This window comes from Lepus europaeus, chromosome 9 (genome assembly GCF_033115175.1).
Source record: "Lepus europaeus isolate LE1 chromosome 9, mLepTim1.pri, whole genome shotgun sequence".
Taxonomy (NCBI): domain Eukaryota; kingdom Metazoa; phylum Chordata; class Mammalia; order Lagomorpha; family Leporidae; genus Lepus; species Lepus europaeus.
This window is the reverse complement of record NC_084835.1, coordinates 65,899,481-65,919,706: the sequence shown is the minus strand read 5'-3', so window position 1 is coordinate 65,919,706 and position 20,226 is coordinate 65,899,481. Positions and strand designations below refer to the sequence as shown.

Genomic DNA, 20,226 nt, shown 5'->3' with positions numbered 1-20,226 from the left:
GGCCCAAGGACTTGGGCCATCTTCTACTGCTTTCCAGGCCAAAGCAGAGAGCTGTATCAGAAGTGGAGCAGCCGGGTCTTGAACTGGCGTCAATATGGGATGCCAGCAGTTCAGGCCAGGGCGTTAACCTGCTGCACCACAGCACTGACCCCGGTTACTACTCTTAAATTATATGTACCCTCTTTACAGTGGTTTCCTGGTCTTTAGAGAATTAAGCCATGATTTAGGGAATTCAACCGGACTGAAATAGGAATCCATCCGGGAGATAGTTCACCATGAGGGTGAGAAAAAAAGGTTTTATACATTTTATGTAGTTCTTCATTTACTTAACTATTTTGGGGAAAAAATTACAATAAACAAGAACAAAGGTTAAAGATGATTTAAAAATGTGGAGGATGGATCTGTGGTGCAGTGTGTAAAGTTGCCACCTGCAATGCCGGCATCCCATATGGGTACCATTGCTAGTCCAAGCTACTCCTCTTTCAATCCAGCTCTCTGCCATGGCCTGGGAAGGCAGTGGAAGACAGCCCAAAAGTCTTTGGGCCTCTGCACCCTTGTGGGAGACCCGGAAGAAGCTCCTCGCTCCTAGCTTCAGCTCAACACAGCTTTGACCATTGCAGCCATCTGGGGAATGAGTAGCAGATTGAAGACTGACATTCTCATTCTCTCTCTCTCTCTCTCTCTCTCTCTCTCTTTCTCTCTCTTTCTCTCTCCCTGTATCTCTCTGTAACTCTTTCAAATAAATAAATCTTTAAAATCTATATATTTTATATAAATATATAAATATTTTCTATAAAATATATTTTAATATATTTATATATATAAATGTGACTGAAAACATTAGTCAACATAAACTAGAGAACAATATTGGAATATCAGCGACTTTAAAATCACAACTGTAAATGGCTAACAGTAGAGAACAGTAAACTAAAAGTTTTCATATTGAAAGTTTAAAGGAGGGCAAGATAGGTTAATCAGTGCTACCTGCTCCTTGCTGATGCACCTGGAAAAGCAGTGGGATGTAGTGCTTGGAGCCTGCCACCCACGTTGGAAATCCAGAAGTAGTTCTAGGATTCTGGCTTTGGCCATTTCGGTAATGAAGTAGGTTATACAAGATCTCTGACGCTTCCTCTCCCTCAGTAACTTTATGTAATGAATGAATGAATACTCTTTAAAAAAAAAAATAGTGAATGTGAAGGATGTAAAATTAAGATAGAGCTAAAAGTTCCTAAAAAGAGATTAATACCCAAAGGTAAACCCTCATCTTGCTAAATAAGGATCTGTTTACATCTCCTTCAGAGCTTCTGTAAATAAGATTTCTTTTTGAAAAACAGTTGAATATTTTTAGAATTTATCATTTGATCTGATCTGTATGTTTTTTTTTTTTTTGTATTTTTTTTAAAGATTTATTTTTTTATTTGAAAATCAGAGTTACACAGAGAGAGAAGGTGAGGCCCGGGGGGTGGGGGGCAGTCTTCAATCTCTAGTTTACTCCCCAATTGGCAACAATGGCCTGAACTGCACCGATCCGAAGCCAGGAGCCAGGAGCTTTTTCCTGGTTTCCCACGTGAGTGCAGGGGCCCAAGGACTTGAGCCATCTTCTACTATTTTCCCAGGCCATAGTAGATAGCTGGATCAGAAGTGGAGCAGCTGGGACTCGAACCAGCACCCACATGGGATGCCGGCGCTGCATGCGGCGACTTTACCTCCTACACCACAACGTCGGCCCTTGTGTGTTATTTTCAAACTATAATGACCACAGTAATAATTTTGTAGGGAAGCTCTGAATAAATGACTTCAGAAACTTTGTTGTATTCAAAACTACAGCAGCATTAACAGCCACAAAAAAGAAGATACTTTTTTTAAAATCATAGTAATATAGGAATCATCATTTCTGTTTGTAAAAGGACTTCTCCTTTTTTGGGGGGAGTGAGGAAAATGGTTCACAATTTAGCTTTCAGAATCTTTTTAAAGATACATGATAATCTGAGCGCAGACTAAGCAGTTCTTTCCTAAGTATATTTTTCTCCTAGGTTAACTGGACTCCTGAGATTAACAAAGAACACTTGCTACAAGGTCTGCTGCCTGATGTGCAGGTACCAACTTCTATAAAAGATATGCGCTATTGCCAAGTTTCATTTCAAGATGATCATGTGTCTTTGGAAAGTGCATTTACAGTAAGGTTTGTGATCTTAATATTTTGAGCTATTTTAAAATTCAGTATGTGGCAATGAGAATACTTTTTCCAGTATACATTTGTGCAATTTGTTTTAATGTGTTTGTATGAAATATGGCAGGTTGTCTTTGCAATAAAATTTCACTGGTGATAGTGAGCTGTTCTTGTAATCAGTATAACCCTGTGTTGAATTGGCTCTATAGTACCTAGAGGAACTAGAACTTTCATTAAAGGAAATCTCTCCTAGTGCAAAGAACAGTGAAACACTTGGAAAATCACAAAGTCAGGGGGCTGGTGCTGTGGTTCAGCTGGTTGAGCCCAGCCTGCAGCTCCATCGTCCTATGTGGACTGTGGTTCGAGTACCAGCTGCTCCATTTCCAGTCAGGTCCCTTCTAATGTACCTGGGAAAGCAGTGGAAGATGGCCCAACACCTTGGGCCCCTGTACCCACGTGTAAGACCTAGAAGTTCCTGGCTCCTGGCTTTGGCCTGGCCCAGCCCTCGTCATTGTGGCCATTTGGGGACTGAACCAGCAAATGAAAGATCTTTCTGTTTGTCTGTTTGTCTGTCTCTCTCTCTCTGCCTTTCAAATAAATAAATCTTTTGTTAAAATAATGACAAAGGCTTGAAAACTGTGAAGCTATAGGTGGTCAATTAATGCATTATTTGTAAGGAAAAATTCATTAATTGGTGATTGATGATTTTCAAAGATGAATTTAAGAAGAATTAATATGTGGAATGCACAGAAAAGAAAGATTTAAGTAAATATGCAAAACAGGAACAGGATACTTTTGCTCTGGCATGCCAGTTCCTTTATCACTTCTTTTCTAATGACTTCTTGCATTTTAATTTCTCTGGGGCAGGCGTTAGTTCTATCAGTTAAAACACCAGTTAAGATGCCCATATCCCATATCAGAGTACTGAGGTATGAGTCTCAGCTCTTGATTCCAGCTTCCTGTTAATGCATACCTTTGAGGGCAGTAAATGATGGCTCAAGTTATTTAGTCACTGCCATCCACATGGGAAACTTGGGTAGCATTCCCAACTCCTGGTTTCGACCTGGCCCAACCACAGCCATTGTGAACATTTGGGGAGTATCCAGCAATAGGAACTCTGTCTCATTCTCTCCCCTTCTCAAATAATAGTAATAATAACAATTCCTCTACCCATTTCCATATTGTTCCTAACCCCTACAACAGCTTTTAAATAAAATATAAAAAAAAATAACTAGAAAGAATTTTGAATGTTTTCACCATAAAATAATGTTAAATGTTTGAAGAGAAAGGAACACTTTTCCTGATTGGGCATTATAGAGTGTATCCCATAAATATGTATCATTTTTATGTGTCATTTAAAATTTAAATTTTTTCCCAGATATATTATTCTCTGACTGCACCCAGATCTCTTGATGCATTATTCTTACTGACCTGTTTGCTTGGTATTTTCTTGTCATAATTTATCTTAGTACAATATGGATACTTTAATTTAACATGCTTATAATATTTTGGTCTGAATTCTCTACTGTTTTGCAAGCTTTCTATTTTCTTTTGGCCTAATAGCTGTGTTTTACAAATTGAAGAAATAGTTGGAGAAATGTTATTGTGTATAAGTTTTAGAACATGGTGTATCTATGTATTATTCTATAACATGTTAGAACTGTTTTAATTTTATTCTACAATAAATGGTATAACTGAAGCTTTTTGACTTGTTAATCAATTTCAGACCACTCCCTGATGAACCTAAACATTTAAAATGTGAATTAAAAGGAGGAAAAACAGTACAGATGGGCCAAGAGCTTCATGGAGAAATAGGTTAGTGTGGCCTCCTTTCTTTAAAAGTAGTGTTTTAGCATACATATTCCAAAAGGAAAACTTTGGAGGTAGATGATATTATTGGTTTAAAGTCTGTTTTTGGAGGTGGGTATTTGGCTTAGCAGTTAAGATGCTGGTTGGGACCTGTGCCCATTATCAGAGTACCTGGTTTCAGTCTCTTTGGCTCTGCCTGCAGATTCCAGCTTCCTATTAATATGAACCCTGGGAGACAGTAGTGATGGCTCAAATAATTGAGTTCCTGCCATCCACATGAGAGACCTGGATTGAATTCTGGCTCTTTGCCACCTGGCCATTGTGTGTGTTTGGGGAGTGAGTCAACAAACAGAGGGAGCCCCCTATCTCTGCCTCTCTGGCTTGCTTACTGTCTCTCTAATAAATAATAATTAATTAATTACTTTTTTAAAACAAGGAAAATCAATAACATAAGGAAACCAATTTTGGGGGGAAAATCTGATGTTGGGTTAAATTGAAGTATTTTGGCTATTTTTATCTAATTCGACATACCTTTGAAATCAGTTTGGCAAAGTAGTTTGTTGAAAGACATCTCACCTTTTGTTAGAGTTAACAATATTAAAAGTATAAATTAAATGTATGAATGAATTCCTATGTAGCCTTCATTGTTTTCAAACGTATAGCATTCCATATTGTTAAGATGTTTCCTTTAAATTTTCACGCTAAAATTTGCTTTATATATTAAATACATACTTAAATATATAAACTTGCTTATCTTGATTCTTGATTTTTTTTGTCATGATTATAAATATTATGATAATTTTACACTCAGAAGTTAGTGTGTAAGGGAACAGAGATAATGTTTCTAATCATAGTTTTAACTGTGTTGTAGATACTTGTATCTTTAAAGAAAAGATAATACTTTTATTTTTTCTTCAGTTATTATAATTACAGATCAGTATGGAAATCAAATTCCAGCATTTTCACCAAATTCTTTATCTGCTTTGTCAATTGCTGGAGTTGGACTTGATACTTCAAATTTGAAAACTACTTTTCAGGTATGCTACTTTCTGTTAAAACTGGGTTTTATACCATTGTTTTATGTGTAACAAGAAGTTCGGAAAAACAAATAATTAAAAGATGTTTGATTTTAGTTTTAAAAATAAGAAGTCATGAAAAGTATTAAAACTTTTATAATGAAAAGTTTCGAACATATGCAAAATTAGATAAGACAACATGAGTAGGGGTAGCTCCTGTGTTCCCATCATGCAACTTCAACTTGCCATTTCTTATTGTCCAACTTAGCATTTCTCCCCTTACATATCATCTTGAAGCAAATTATAGATGTAATATTGTTTTATTCATAAATATGTTGGTATTTTTATTTATAAAGTTGTTTTTAAAAGTAGTTACTTAAATAAAATTTCTTGGTGGTCTTGCCCTACAAAGTTTGGTCAGGTTAGCATAAAAATTAAAAATTCTGGTAGAATTCTTTGACTTTAAAACAAACTGTTCTGCATAGAACAGGGACAGGTTTAGGGAGAAGGTCCTCTCCTTATTGCCTTTCAAGTAGTTTCTGTTTCCATTAAGCTGTTTTGCTATTGTTTTCTAATTTTTAGAACACTGCTTTCACTCTATCAGAGCTCTGCTGAGGAACTTTTAATGTTTTGTTTGGTGATAAAGTCTGTTTAGTGATTTTGAGGAACTTTCATTGTTTAGCTTCACCATATATGTAGATGAAATGAGAATAAATGTGCTCCTGTTATGTGTGAACAGTCCCTGCTTCCTATCACTCTGTCCACAGATTTCTATCCTCTTTCTCTTCATTTCTCCTAAATTGTGACCTGTCTTCCTACATCTTCTCTTCTCCGTGTATTGAATAGATCATTGCCATTCACATATATAAACATGTTGCAAATAAGCACATTGCAATATCTCAGGTTAAACCTGTTCACTTCTCTTCTACATCCAAAAACCACCAAAACTTTTTAGTCTTACATTCCTATCTTTCTGCTCTCCTCCTTTTTTTTTTTTTTTTTTAAATTTGACAGGTAGAGTTATAGACAGTGAGAAAGATAGAGAAAGATAGAGAGAAAGGTCTTCCTTCCTTTGGTTCACTCCCCTAATGGCTGCTCCTGCCAGCGCTGTGCCGATCCGAAGCCAGGAACTTGGTGCTTCCTCCTGGTCTCCCATGCAGGTGCAGGAACCCAAGCACTTGTGCCATCCTCCGCTGCCGTCCCGGGCCACAGCAGAAAGCTAGACTAGAAGAGGAGCAACCAGGACTAGTACCCGGCGCCCCAAATGGGACTAGAACCCGGGGTGCCGGCGCCGCAGGCGGAGGATTAGCCAAGTGAGCCACGGCGCCGGCCTGCTCTCCTCGTTTTTATGGCAAAAGTCCTCCTTTTGTTAGTAAAACTCTTGGAAGAGTTGTATGTGCTATTTTCACATCCTTTTCTGTCATTTATAGCATGATGCTTCTGATCATAATTTTTTGCTGTGTTCTACGTGACCAAATTTAGTAATCAGTTTTCACCACTCATCTTATGCCATTCATCATGGCTGTCAGCATTTTACACTATTACCACACTTAAAATAAATTGCCAAAGTATGGCCTATAATGCCATGTCTGTCTCACATCTTTCACTCCTCAGATCTCATTACTTTGCAGCCAAATGAACTTTTTTCTGCTGCTGTCACTTTTGCAACTGACATACTATCTTGGCTCATTTTCAGAATTTTGTATTTAGTACTATTTGTACTCATCTAGAGTTCATAAATGCAAGTTCATTTTTAAGATTTGAAATCAAGGTAGAACAATTTCTAACATGACATTTTAGAAACCACAACTCTAGTGAAGTTTTTCATCATTTCTCAATTAGTGTGGAATACTAGATAGACTTAACATATTTTGAACTTTTGATACATTTTACTACTGAATTTCTGTTTAATTCTTTTTCTTTTTCTTTTTCTTTTTTTTTTTTTTTTTTGACAGGCAGATTGGACAGTGAGAGAGAGAGACAGAGAGAAAGGTCTTCCTTTGCCGTTGGTTTACCCTCCAATAGCTGCCGCGGCCGGCGCACCGCGCTGATCCGATGGCAGGAGCCAGGTGCTTATCCTGGTCTCCCATGAGGTGCAGGGCCCAAGGACTTGGGCCATCCTCCACTGCACTCCCTGGCCACAGCAGAGAGCTGGCCTGGAAGAGGGGCAACCGGGACAGAATCCGGTGCCCCGACCGGGACTAGTACCTGGTGTGCCGGCGCCGCAAGGCAGAGGATTAGCCTATTGAGCCGCGGCGCCGGCTAATTTGTTTTCTAAGTACTGCAAAATTCCCCTGTACTCTTTGAGGTCTTAGGGAAGATCAATTTTGGTGATTTTTCAATTGTTTCCATAAAGTATTCTACAGACAGTTGTTTCAGTCTATAAAATCTGAAGTGTCGTCTGATTTTTACGTCTTGATAAAATAATCTGTACTCGGGGATTCAAGATGATTAAATCATTAAAGAGCTCTTTGTTGTGTGAATTCCCATGGTGCTCATGCTAATGTAGAATCAACTAATGTCATAATGTCACATTGCAAAGAATATAGGCTATTTCATTGATTCCCATTAATATGATATGTTAAGCATTATCCTACAAGAGGTGACAAATCAAAGCCCTTGCCCTTGTGCAGATTGCCTCACAGTCAGAATGGATGCCTTAGATAAGTGATAAGGAAGAAAGCACAGAAGGAAATAGTGTGCTGTTCTATAGTGTGATCAGGGAAGACCCTTTTTATTAAGGGCTCAGGTATGCCGAAAACTAAAAAGCCATGAAGATATCTGGTAAATAATAATCCAAACCAAGGGAAACAACAAATGTAAAAGTTAATTAGTCAGGAATGTGCTTTGCTAATTGGTAACAGAAAAGAGACAGTGCAGAGTAAGAATTTCTGATCTGAAATCCAACTTTTTGAGGGCTAACATGATGTTCAGATAGTTTTGGAAATGATGATATTTAAGATTTTTGGAGGGGCCAATGCTGTGGCGCAGCAGGTTAATGCCCTGGCCTGAAGTGCCTGCATCCCATGTGGGCAAGACCTGGTTTCTCCACTTCCAATCCAGCTCTCTGCTGTGGTCTGGGAACGCAGTGGAAGATGGCCCAAGTCCTTGGGCCACTGCACCTGCGTGGGAGACCTGGAAGAAGCTCCTGGCTCCTGGCTTTGGATTGGCCGTTGCAGCCAATTGGGGTGTGAACCAGTGGATGGAAGGCTTCTTTCTTTCTCTCTCTCTCTCTCTGCCTCTCCTCTCTCTGTAACTTTGACTTTCAAATAAATAAATCTTAAAATAATAAAAGATTTTTAGATTAGGTATACTTAACTGATAAAGTCTGTGCAAACAATCAAATCTGAAATTTCTGAAAACTGAAATACTTCTGTCCCCAAGCATTTCAGATTAAGTATACGTAATTTGTATGTGGAAAAGAGAAATTAGGAAAAGATTAGGGTAAAAAAAAAGAGCCAAAGGCCAGCTCTGTGATATAGTGGATGACGCTGGTTCAAGACCCAGCAGCTCCACTTCTGATGCAGCTCTCTGCTATGGCTTGTGAAAGCAGTGGAAGATGGCCGAAGTCCTTGGGCCTATGCACCCCCACATGGAAAACCTGGAAGAAGCTGCTGGTTCCTGGTTTCGGATCGGCTCAGCTCTGGCCCAGCTCTGGCTGATGCAGCCATTTGGGGAGTGAACCAGTGGATGGAAGATCTCTTTCTGCCTCTGCCTCTAACTCTGCCTTCCAAATAAATAAATAAATAAAATTTTTAAAAAAAAGAAAAATGGCCAGAACTTTTTAGATATTCATCCACCCAAAAAATAAGTTTCTCCTTTTGTGGAAACAAAATTCATTGTAAGCTAATACTGGCATGGGTGCATTTGTTTGCCATTATATTGCCTAGAAATACATGCAAATGCCCATGTTGATAAATAATTTTATTTCAAAACTAAACTGTATCCTCCTGTCTTTTCTCAATGTATGTTCCTTCAACAGGAAAACACACAAAGTATAAATGTAAGAGGCGTCAGATTCATTCCAGGTCCTCCTGGAAATAAGGATCTTTGTTTTACTTGGCGTGAGTTTTCTGACTTTATTCGAGTACAGCTAATTTCTGGACCGCCAGCTAAACTTCTCCTTATCGACTGGCCAGAACTAAAGGAGGTAACTACTTCATATCTTCACAAAAAAATTTAATATCACATGACTTACTACCTTCCAATTGTCAGTGGATCAGAATAGATATATTTTTTGTTGTTGAAGTAGCTGCTACTCACAATCACGAAAGTAACAATGACAAAAGAGCAAGGTGATGAGAATTTTATTACTTCATTATTTAATTCATCATTGTGTCCTGGTTTGTTAAAAATAAGTGTAGTAATTTAAATTTATTTTTATCTGAGCACTTATACTTGCATATTGATATCAGTTTAGGAGAAATTACATATTTCTGAAGTGGAAATAAATCTTGACATGCTCATCTTTTCAGATGATTTTTGGGAATGGAATATAAAGTAGCTTGCTAAATGAATAATTTATTCTAGGATTTATTTGCAGGTACCAGAGTAACACAGAAGCTAGAAAAACAAAATTTAAATTTATTGATCATTAACACTTCAGTTATATATAGATAAAGCTAGAAAAGTATTTATAATATTTGATTTTCCTAGTTTCCTAATTTTTTTTTTTTAAATATGGAACACTTCACGAATTTGCGTGTCATCCTTGCGCAGGGGCCATGCTAATCTTCTCTGTATCGTTCCAATTTTAGTATATGTGCTGCTGAAGCAAGCGCTAGTTTCCTAATTTAATTTACTTATTTTATAAATGAGAAAAGTGAAATTTGGAAATATTAAATATATGTGCCAAAATTTAAAAATGATAGAGATCAGATTTGTATTCATGAAGAATTGATTTTAGAAATTTTTTTCCCACTATTTTCCAAAAAACTTTGATACTACTAGCAGTTTGGGTTACTAGGGGCTGGTGTTTTGTCCTAGCAGGTAAAGCTACTGCCTGCAGTGCCATTATCTCATATGGGTGCTGGTTCATGTCCTGGCTGCTCTGCTTCCAATCCAACTCTCTGCTAATGGCCTGAGAAAAGCAGTGGGAGATGGCCTGAGTACTTGGACCCCTGCGACCCACGAAGGAGGTGCAAATGAAGCTCTGGGTTCCTGGCTTCAGCCTAGCCAGTTTGGCCTTTGTGGTCATCTGAGGAATCAGCAAACAGAAGATTTTTCTGTCTCTCCCTTTATCTCTGTAACTTTGACTTTCAAATAAGTAAATCTTTTAAAAAAAACAGTCAGTTACTAAAAGATACCATTTAAAAATAGTTAGGATAGACAGTAAGGAGTAATGTACTGTGTGTTTACATTTGGCGACGACCAGCACTTCTTAAAAAGTCAAGTTTTTTGTAAACTTTACATGGACCAAAGTCAGCTATAGCCATTTAAAAACTTCATGGACACAGACATTGTAACCGAGTTAGTTTGAAGTTTTTCTTTAATGTCCTACCCGTGACATCATGTTTATTTTTCTCCCATATACAGCAACTTCTCAGCATAATTTAATAACTGCCTTGTTAGGAGATAGAGGAAACAGAAATAACATTATCAGTTAGGGAACAGATGATAAATAAACTTTCTTTTCTCACTCTTTAGGTCTCTCATCTTTTTTTTGTTTGTTTTTAAATCTGGCACAGGAGTATCTTGTTTGACAATGTGTTTCCTTTGATACATCCAATATTAATAGGTCAGAAAGCAGATTTCAAGAATTATACAAGCATCACACATTCACTAGGGGAAAAAGCAAAAAGCATTTAAAGTCAAGACAGTATAGACTGCCAGGCCTAAAAAGCTGTGTTATTGCTTAATGGATGGTAGCAGAGAGCTGAAAATTGCCACAGGAGCTAAAGTACAGATTACTGATGCCAAATCTGAAAGCCACAGATCCAGTTTTGTTTCCATTGAAGCATTCTAACATTTAACTTTTAGGAATCTATGTTAGAAACCAGTAATGTCAAATGCTATTTTCATTTTTGTGAAATTACTAGTCATTTATTTATGATAATTTAATTGGCTTTCAAAATTTTATTTTCATTGATAAAAATCATTTCTTTATAGATAGAAATAAATGATCATTTTATAGTCCTTATCTTGTTTGTTTCATATGTGTTAGTGCTTCTTAAAATATTTATGTCCATTTTAGTCCATTCCAGTGATTAATGGAAGAGAATTACAGAACCCCCTTACTGTTCAACTTTGTGATCAGTGGGATAATCCAGCACCCGTACCACAGGTTAAAATAAGTCTCATAAAACCGAACAACTTAAAGGTAAGTTTTAACTTCCTTATGTAATTTTCACTTCCTTAAGATTCTGGATGTAAATCTCCTAATAATATCTTTAGGTGTCACATTTCCCTCTTTATTAATACAGACTTAAATAGCCTTCATTTCTGTCTAGTATGAATCAACCTAAATATTATTGTATTTACTTGTTGAAGTAAACCTTACAGTGTAACAAAGCGTCAACATTCTCCAGTTAAGGCTATTTAAATGTTTATATAGTACTAGTGATACTTGCATTTTAGGTTAAGATTAATAGATAAAACTAAGAAAGTAAATGAAGACAAACCACATGACCTACATTGTTGGGTTAAGAAACATGTTGGCCGGCGCCGTGGCTTAACAGGCTAATCCTCCGCCTTGCGGCGCCAGCACACCGGGTTCTAGTCCCGGTTGGGGCGCCGGATTCTATCCTGGTTGCCCCTCTTCCAGGCCAGCTCTCTGCTATGGCCCGGGAAGGCAGTGGAGGATGGCCCAAGTGCTTGGGCTCTGCACCCGCATGGGAGACCAGGAGAAGCACCTGGCTTCTGGCTTCGGATCAGCGAGATGCGCCGTCCGCAGCGGCCATTGGAGGGTGAACCAACGGCAAAAAGGAAGACCTTTCTCTCTGTCTCTCTCTCTCTCACTATCCACTCTGCCTGTCAAAAAGAAAAAGAAAAAAAAAAGAAAGAAAAGAAACAGATGTTAATAGAGGAACGTATACACTGAGGCCAAGCAAAAAGGTATGCAGGTATTCATCCTCAAACCTATCTTATGGATAGCTACAAGAGTCTGGGTGAATTGCTGGACCTATATTGGGTTGTCTTCTAGAGTAAGGCAATGCCGGCATCCCAAATGGGCACCAGTTTGGTCCCAGCTGTTCTGCTTCTGATCTAGCTCCCTGCCAATGGCCTGGGAAAAGCAGTGGAAGATAGCCTGTGTTTTGTCCTCTGCCACCCACTCAGGAGATCTGGAAGGAGTTCTCGCCTCTTGGCTTCAATCTGACCCAGGAGTGGCCATTGCAGCCCTCTGGGGAGTGAACCAGTGGGTGGAAGAAGTCTCTCTCTGTAACTCTAATTTTAAAATAAATTAATTTAAAAAATAGAAATAGAGGAAAATAATATTGTAGCTGAACAAAACCTGAATCCTTTCTAGTTTTTTTTTATTAACCATTTTTTATTTTGTTTTGATTTTAGCTCATGCCTTCAAACCAACAACATAAAACAGATGAGAAGGGCAGGGCTAATTTGGGAGTATTCACTGTTTTTGCTCCTCGGTAAGAATCAGTTTACTAGATATTGGTGGTATAGATTGATTTTTTTTATAACTTACTGAATTTGAGATTAATAACCATTCCTCTGTTTACTGTCAGGCAGGAGTTGGGAATGAGTGGGAGAAGAAAGATTTCCTAAATAGAGTTAAACTATGTATAATTTGAATCTTCCTTCCCCTCTATTTTTATTTGTTTGTTTTTGTTTTTTTGGTTAGGGGAGAACATATTATACAGATTAAAGCTGTCTATAACAAATGTACCATAGAAGGACCTACAATTAAGTTAATGATTCTTCCAGACCCTGAAAAACCAATTCGTCTCAATGTTAAATATGACAGAGATGCTTCCTTTTTAGCAGGGGGTGTTTTCACTGGTGAGTAATTCACAATATTTAAAAAATCTATAATGATACTTGCCTTTTATTAATGGAATAAACTATGCATCCTAGGTGTGCAGCATAATGAAAATGCATGCATGTCACTTTCTCTTAAATAGCAAAGAAAATGCATTTGACTTAGTGATTGCTCTCCTCCTTAAGTCTTTTAGTCATTTAATGTGAAAAACAAACTGCAAGTTCATCTATAGACTGAGAGGCTGAGGTATTGAGTTAGTTGGTGTTTTTACATTCATTTCATTATGAAATTCTGTAAAAGAAATCTGATGGCCGGCGCTGCGGCTCAATAGGCTAATCCTCCACCTGCGGCGCCGGCACTGGGTTCTAGTCCCGGTCGGGGCGCCGGATTCTGTCCCGGTTGCCCCTCTTCCAGGCCAGCTCTCTGCTATGGCCCGGGAGTGCAGTGGAGAATGGCCCAAGTGCTTGGGCCCTGCACCTGCATGGGAGACCAGGAGAAGCACCTGGCTCCTGCCTTTGGTTCTGCGCGGTGCGCCAGCACGCTGCGGCTGGCCGTGGCAGCCATTGGAGGGTGAACCAACGGCAAAGGAAGACCTTCCTCTCTCTCTCTCTCTCTCTCTCTCTCCTCTGTCTGTAAGAAAAAAAAAAATAAAATAAAAAATAAAAAATAAATCTGAATGAGGTGGTGAGATGCTATACTAAAGATATTTTGTTATTTTAACTCCTTCAGAACCAGGACTGCTTACCTTGATTTGGATAGAAATACACCACATCAGCATTTATGGTTAAAGATGTTTCAGTACAAAAAACATTTACTGAATTTTGTATGCTAGACTCCTAGTTACAATAATGAATATGACAGTTTTCAATGAATTCAGGTTAATATAGCAGATAGGCAGTAAACAAATTTCAGTGCAGTGTGACAGATACTAGTTCAATGGAAATTAATAATTGCTTTGCACAGGTAATTTTGTGGAAGACTTCTGTTTCCTTAAAGGGATAAATTCTTGTACATGGTTATAAGTTGTGAAAGAAGCACACGAAAAATTCTTGATTTGAAATTTTTAGTAATTAAGTTACATTTATATACAAAAAAGAGCCTATGATTTTTGCTTACATGCATTGCCTTTTTTTTTTTTTTTTCTAAGATTTATTTATTTATTTGAAAGTCAGAGTCACAGAGAAGGAGAGGCAGAAAAAGAGAGGTCTTCCATCCTCTGGTTCACTCCCAATTGGCTGCAACCGCCAGAGCTGCGCCAATCCAAAGTCAGGAGCCAGGAGCTTCTTCCAGGTCTCCCACATGGGTGCAGGGGCAGAAGCACTTGGGCCATTTTCTACTGCTTTTCCAGGCCATAGCAGAGAACTGGATTGGAAGTGGAGCAGCCAAGTCTCCAACTGGCGCCCATATGGAATGTCGGCACTGCAGGTGACGACTTCACCCCCTACGCCACAGTGCCGGTCCCCGTGCATTGCCTTATATACTTCATCAGACTGTATTCTTTGATTATGTTGTAAATCTGAGAGAGAGAAGATCTATTTCCTATAATTAAAAACTATAACAGTTACAAATGAATGTTGCATGATGGTAAATATAGTGAGAATTTATATGTAATAATACTTCAGCTACTAAATGCTATTGAAAATCATACAAGAAAGTAGGCATTCTTTTGTGGAATATATAAAGGAGATGGTGTTTTGGTGACTTGCCTTAATTCTAAATTGCTGGATACATACAGTTATCCTTTCTGGCCTTGCATGCTAGAATTTATAGCATGGCAGACAGAAAATAAGACACGAGGGTCCCAGTGCTGTGGTGTAGTGCCATATGGACACCAGTTTGATTCCCAACTGCTCTACTTCCAATCCAGCTCCCTGTTAATGTGCCTAAGAAAGCAGTGAAATGAACCAAATGCTTTGGCCCCTGCACCCACAAGGGAGACCTGGAAGAAGCTCCTGGTTGCTGGCTTCAGTGTTGCCCAGTTCTTGCCGTTGCAGTCATCTGGGGGATGAACCAGCAGATGGAAAGATGGAAGATTCTCTCTCTGTCTTTCAACTAAAATAAATAAATATTAAAACAAAACAGAAAAAAACATGAGGATGTTAGGATCAGTATGTGTTTGTTCTGGGACAGAACTTTGATATCCATATGTAGCATTAGAGACCCATCTGTCGTGATTAGAGTTATAATTGGGGCATGTCGGTAGAGAATAGTTTTAATTTCTTGTTCAGAATTTTATTAGTATTGGGATAAGTTATATGTCTTAAGGCATATAACTGTTTAACCACATGCATTAATTGAACTAGAAAGAAAATAATTTTTTCTGTTTACTATGGCAGATTTTATGATTACTGTTATTTCTGAAGATGACAGTATTATTAAAAATATTAATCCAGCACGAATTTCCATGAAAATGTGGAAGTTATCAAACAGTGGGAACCGACCACCAGCAAATGTAAGTTAAAAATATCTCTCACATTTTGTAAAATTAAATTTAATGTTAAAATACAGTATGTGCATGGTTGAGAAATGGAAATTAATCTACAGTTTTCCTTAGAATTAAAATGAATGTATCAATAGATGTTTTAAAATTAAGTGCTGTGCTGTTCAAAAAGAGCAGCCTGCATTGTGATTTTTCTTAACATTTTGAGGTACCTTACACAGTTGTGCTGTCTAAAGGACAGGTGCACAAAGCAGTAGCTGTTAATTATCATGAAGGGATACTTATGCAAAATAAGATATCTTGAGAGACTATAAAGCAGAGTTTGAGTTCACAACATTCTCCAGGAGAATGTCATACCATTTGTTTAAACTTTCTGGTGGTCATGTTGAGAAACTAAAAATAAAAAATAAAGCTATTTAATCTTTTTAAGCTATTAATAGATAGCATTCTAACATGTTCCCTATACTTCCAAAATTATTCATAGGATTTTGTTTTTTACAACATTACCTTCATTCAGACCAGCCACATTTCAAGTCATCAATAGCCATATATGCTACTGGTCACCATTCTGGAAAGCATAAATCTGAAATAAATCTGAAATTGGAAACTAAATCTTAACGTTTTTCAGATCATTTTGATTTAGTAACCCACCTCAGCATTTATGGTTCATTTTAATCATCTAGCTTGCTTAATTTAGCAATAGTCTGAAAGTTTTCCAGCTGAGCTCCCCTAATCTTGGCTCACTTAATTTTGATCAGCAATCCAATCAAGCTGTTGTTACTTTAAAATAATACCACCACCCTAGAGATCTATTAGTTGCCATTTAAAAATGGGATATTTTTCTGCTGTGACTAATCTCACATCATATCTTAACATGTATTATTAAGATATATGTGTATATGTGTGTGTACTTATATATTAATAAATTCAAATGTGATCTGGATTCACATTAAATTCAGGTATGTACATTTTCATCTTAAATATAGTATGTTAAAGATTGTCATTTCCCACTTCTTCTGTTTTTAGGCAGAAACTTTTAGTTGTAATAAAATAAAAGATAATGACAAGGAAGAAGGCTGCTTCTATTTCAGGTATTATTCAAATTATTTAATGTTTTTATGCATATTTTGTTACAATGTAACTCACACTTGGAGATGTTTGCCTGCTTGCCTGGGGAAAAGTATTTTGTGATCAAATAGAAAATGTTAATATCTCTAATTTTTTATTGTGGTGTTGTTTGGGAAAGATGTGCTTTTGTTTTTAAGCTTTATGAAATGGTTTAAGGGAAGGTTTTTTTGATGGATGTATTAGCTTAGAAGCCATCAAAGTCATCAGAAGAGTCCATTTATGGTCAGTTGGAGCTATTTGTAATTTTCAGTTATTATAAGACATTTCCTTAATTCTGAGATTATTGAATGAGCACTTGTTGAAGCAATGTCAAATTGCTGTAAAAGCTTCTGAGCACTCTGAATTTTATATATATATATATTTTTTTTTTGTGATAGACCAGTAGCAAAATGTTCAGACCAGACTCTGTCCTTGGACCATACTTTGAATAATGTTACCTTTGGTCTCTTACGTGCTCTCAAATTACTTTACAGAGCTGACTTAGACCTTTTAGATTTATTTCATTTATTTGAAGGCAGAGTTGGAGAGAGACAGAGACAGAAAAAGCTCTTCTATCCATTGATTCACACAGGGCCACAGTAGCAAAGGCTGGTCAGATGAAAACCAGGTGCCTGGATCTCCATCTGGATCTCCCACATGGGTGGCAGGGGCCCAAGCACTTTGGCCATCATCCTCTGCATTCCTATGCATATTACAGGGAGCTAGATGGGAAATGAAGCAGTTGGGACTTGAACCTGCACCCATATAGGATATTAGTGATACAAGCCGCTGGTTAACCTGCTGTGCCTCAACCCAGCATGTGTGGCTTTCTTTTCAGTCTGTTAAATTATCTTTCAGTGCTTGAAGTCTACCAACATGTTTGAGAATTAGACTCTTTAATTGTAGCATAAAATATTTATGTAGTTCGTTTCAGTTGAATTTTAGCATTAGTTTGAAGGAATATTTTAATCTTTTGAAAAGAATCATAAATGTTTTAGAACTAAAATAATCACACATGTTTTGGAATTAAGTAGAGTGGTAATTTCACAACAATGTGAATGTAGTGAATACTGATGACTTGTATACTTTAAAATGTACATGTCAAAAATAATCATACACTGTCAGTTCCAGATATTTTAACTTGTTTCGATATACGGTATTGAGTATGTTTGAATAAATGAAAATAATATTTGCTTTTCTGGTATATAACAGTCACTAGTTTAGGGGTTCTACATCTAATCTCTTAATCTTTTTCGGTGAGTTACAAAACTTGTAAGATAGGCCTGCGCCGCGGCTCACTAGGCTAATCCTCCGCCTTGCAGCGCCGGCACACCGGGTTCTAGTCCCGGTCGGGGCACCGATCCTGTCCCGGTTGCCCCTCCTCCAGGCCAGCTCTCTGCAGTGGCCAGGGAGTGCAGTGGAGGATGGCCCAAGTCCTTGGGCCCTGCACCCCATGGGAGACCAGGAGAAGCACCTGGCTCCTGCCATCGGAACAGCACGGTGCGCCGGCCACAGCGCAGCGCGCCTACCGCGGCGGCCATTGGAGGGTGAACCAACGGCAAAAGGAAGACCTTTCTCTCTGTCTCTCTCTCCCTTGTCCACTCTGCCTGTCAAAAAATAAAAAAATAAAAAATAAATAAAAAAAAAACTTGTAAGATAAAGCACAAAACAACAAGATATAGAACATTGTGATTTCCCCAAAGTGAATGTCTGTGCAGTCGCTGTCAAAGTGGTTTACATCTGAAACCCCACCTTATGCCCCTCCCAGTGGTTACCTCCTTCCTTCCTGCTGTGTATGTTTTGTACACACACAAATAGACATGCACAAACCACAGACACAGTCCTGACTTGATTTGCTTTAGATTTTTGTTATCCAAGCACATATCTTAAAGTTTCTGAGTTAGCTGTGCTCATTTTTTAATTTAATACATACGCTATGGTCTTTATGACTTCCTTCACTCAGCAATGTGAGATTAGTCAATTGTGTGGCATATAACTGTAAACGCCTTCATTTTCATTGCTATTCATCCATCCATACAATTATCCAATCTACTATTAGTGACCATTTGCATTGTCTACAGTCTGGGGCTATTTCACATGTGAAGTGAAATTACTGGGTCAAATAATCAGTGAAACTAATATAGATGTGTATGTTTTTCAGTAACTGTTACCAAAGAGTTTTTAAAGTATTTATACCAATTTCTCTTCCCCCCCAGCAATGTATGGAGATCTTACTGTTCTGTACGTTTACTAACATTTTGCTTTGTCAGTCTTTAGATTTCTGGTGAATGTATAGTGACATCAGATTCCCTTTTTTAAAGTTTGAGAGAATGAGCTTCTATCTGCTGTTTAACCCCTAAATGCCCACAGTGGTAGGTCTGGACTGTGCTAGGCCAGGCCAGAAGCCAAGAACTGAGAATTCAGTCCAGGTGCTCTACCCTGATAGTGTGAACCCAATTACTTGAGCCATCACTGCTACCTCCTAGGGTCTGGAGCTGGAGCCAGATATCAAACCTAGTTCCTAATGAAAGCGTTTAATACAAAACATTTTTTTTTTTTTTTATAAAAGGTTTATTTATTTGAAAGAGTTACAGAGAGGGGTAGAGACAGAGAGAGGTCTTCCAACCGCTGGTTCACTACCCAGATGGCCACAATGGCCAGAGTTGCGCCGATCAAGAGCCAGGAGTCCCTTCCGGGTCTCCCATGCCGGTGCAGGGGCCCAAAGACTTGGGCCGTCTTCTAATGCTATCCTAGGCCATAGCAGAGACCTGGATTGGAAGAGGAGCAGCCGGGACTAGAACTAGCACCCATATGGGATGCCTACGCTTCAGGCCAGGGCTTTAACCCACTGTGCCACAGCACCAGCCCCATCACAAAACATATTAATACAAATGTTTAGGAATTGTATGCCACTTTTATCAGTTCAAGGTGGAAACCCTTCTGAAATTTAAGCTCACAGATGGCAGCCAAGGGCCTGTCTGGCTAGCAGACCTTTTAAAGATAGCACTCTGGGTCTTCTCAGTTAACTCTTTGTATAACATACGGTATGAAGTTGATGGTCAAGTTTGGGTTTTTTTCTACACATATATGCTGTATTATTTATTGGAAGGAATTATGTACTCATACATATGTAGCATTATTTCTGGACTCTATTTGGTTTATTGGTCTATTTGTCTATATTTTACTAATACTACTCTGTCTTGATAACTCTGTCCTGTGTACTTGTTCTTCATATACATCTTGGATCTTTGTTTTTCCATATAAATTTTTTTTAAACTTTTATTTAATGAATATAAATTTCCAAAGTACAGCTTACGGATTGCAATGGCTTCCCCCACCCCCTTCCATATAAATTTTAGAGTTGATATATCAAGTTGAGATAACAGAAACACAATTTCAATAATAACCTATTGGAAATTTGTTTGGATAGAAATTTAAGGACATCTTAATCCATAAATAAGGTATATCTTTCCATTTGAGGTTTTTTTTTTTTTGCATTCCTCTTAAAATACTTAGAGTTTTGTCAAAGTAATGCACATTTTTCTTAGATATATTCCTAGATAGTTTATTTTTATGATATTTTTTAAATTATATCTTTTAAAACATTTTTGTTTGTGGTGTGTAACTGTGGCATATGTAAAAATATATAGAAACATTTTTGTTTGTGGCAGATATAGAAATCCAGTTGATTGTGTATACTGATCTTGTAGCAAATGTCTTTGCTAACCTCCTTTATTTCTAATTTTAT

The 20,226-nt window shown here is 37.8% G+C and overlaps 1 protein-coding gene and 1 non-coding gene across 4 annotated transcripts in view; one reads left to right on the top strand and one right to left on the bottom strand.

Annotated features, from left to right (window-relative positions):
* Positions 1–20,226, top strand: part of SMCHD1 (structural maintenance of chromosomes flexible hinge domain containing 1) — a 168,198-nt gene that overhangs the window by 94,132 nt on the left and 53,840 nt on the right. For all 3 annotated transcript variants that reach the window (XM_062201421.1, XM_062201419.1, XM_062201420.1), the window contains exons 26-34: positions 2,034–2,182; positions 3,897–3,985; positions 4,898–5,016; positions 8,978–9,145; positions 11,189–11,314; positions 12,502–12,581; positions 12,794–12,951; positions 15,268–15,383; positions 16,398–16,462. In XM_062201421.1, the coding sequence (XP_062057405.1) occupies positions 2,034–2,182; positions 3,897–3,985; positions 4,898–5,016; positions 8,978–9,145; positions 11,189–11,314; positions 12,502–12,581; positions 12,794–12,951; positions 15,268–15,383; positions 16,398–16,462 (1,070 nt within the window). The remainder of the gene's footprint in view (positions 1–2,033; positions 2,183–3,896; positions 3,986–4,897; positions 5,017–8,977; positions 9,146–11,188; positions 11,315–12,501; positions 12,582–12,793; positions 12,952–15,267; positions 15,384–16,397; positions 16,463–20,226) is intronic.
* On the bottom strand, positions 9,670–9,776 carry LOC133767411 (U6 spliceosomal RNA). Its single transcript, XR_009866877.1, has one exon. It is a non-coding gene; the product is annotated as a U6 spliceosomal RNA (small nuclear RNA).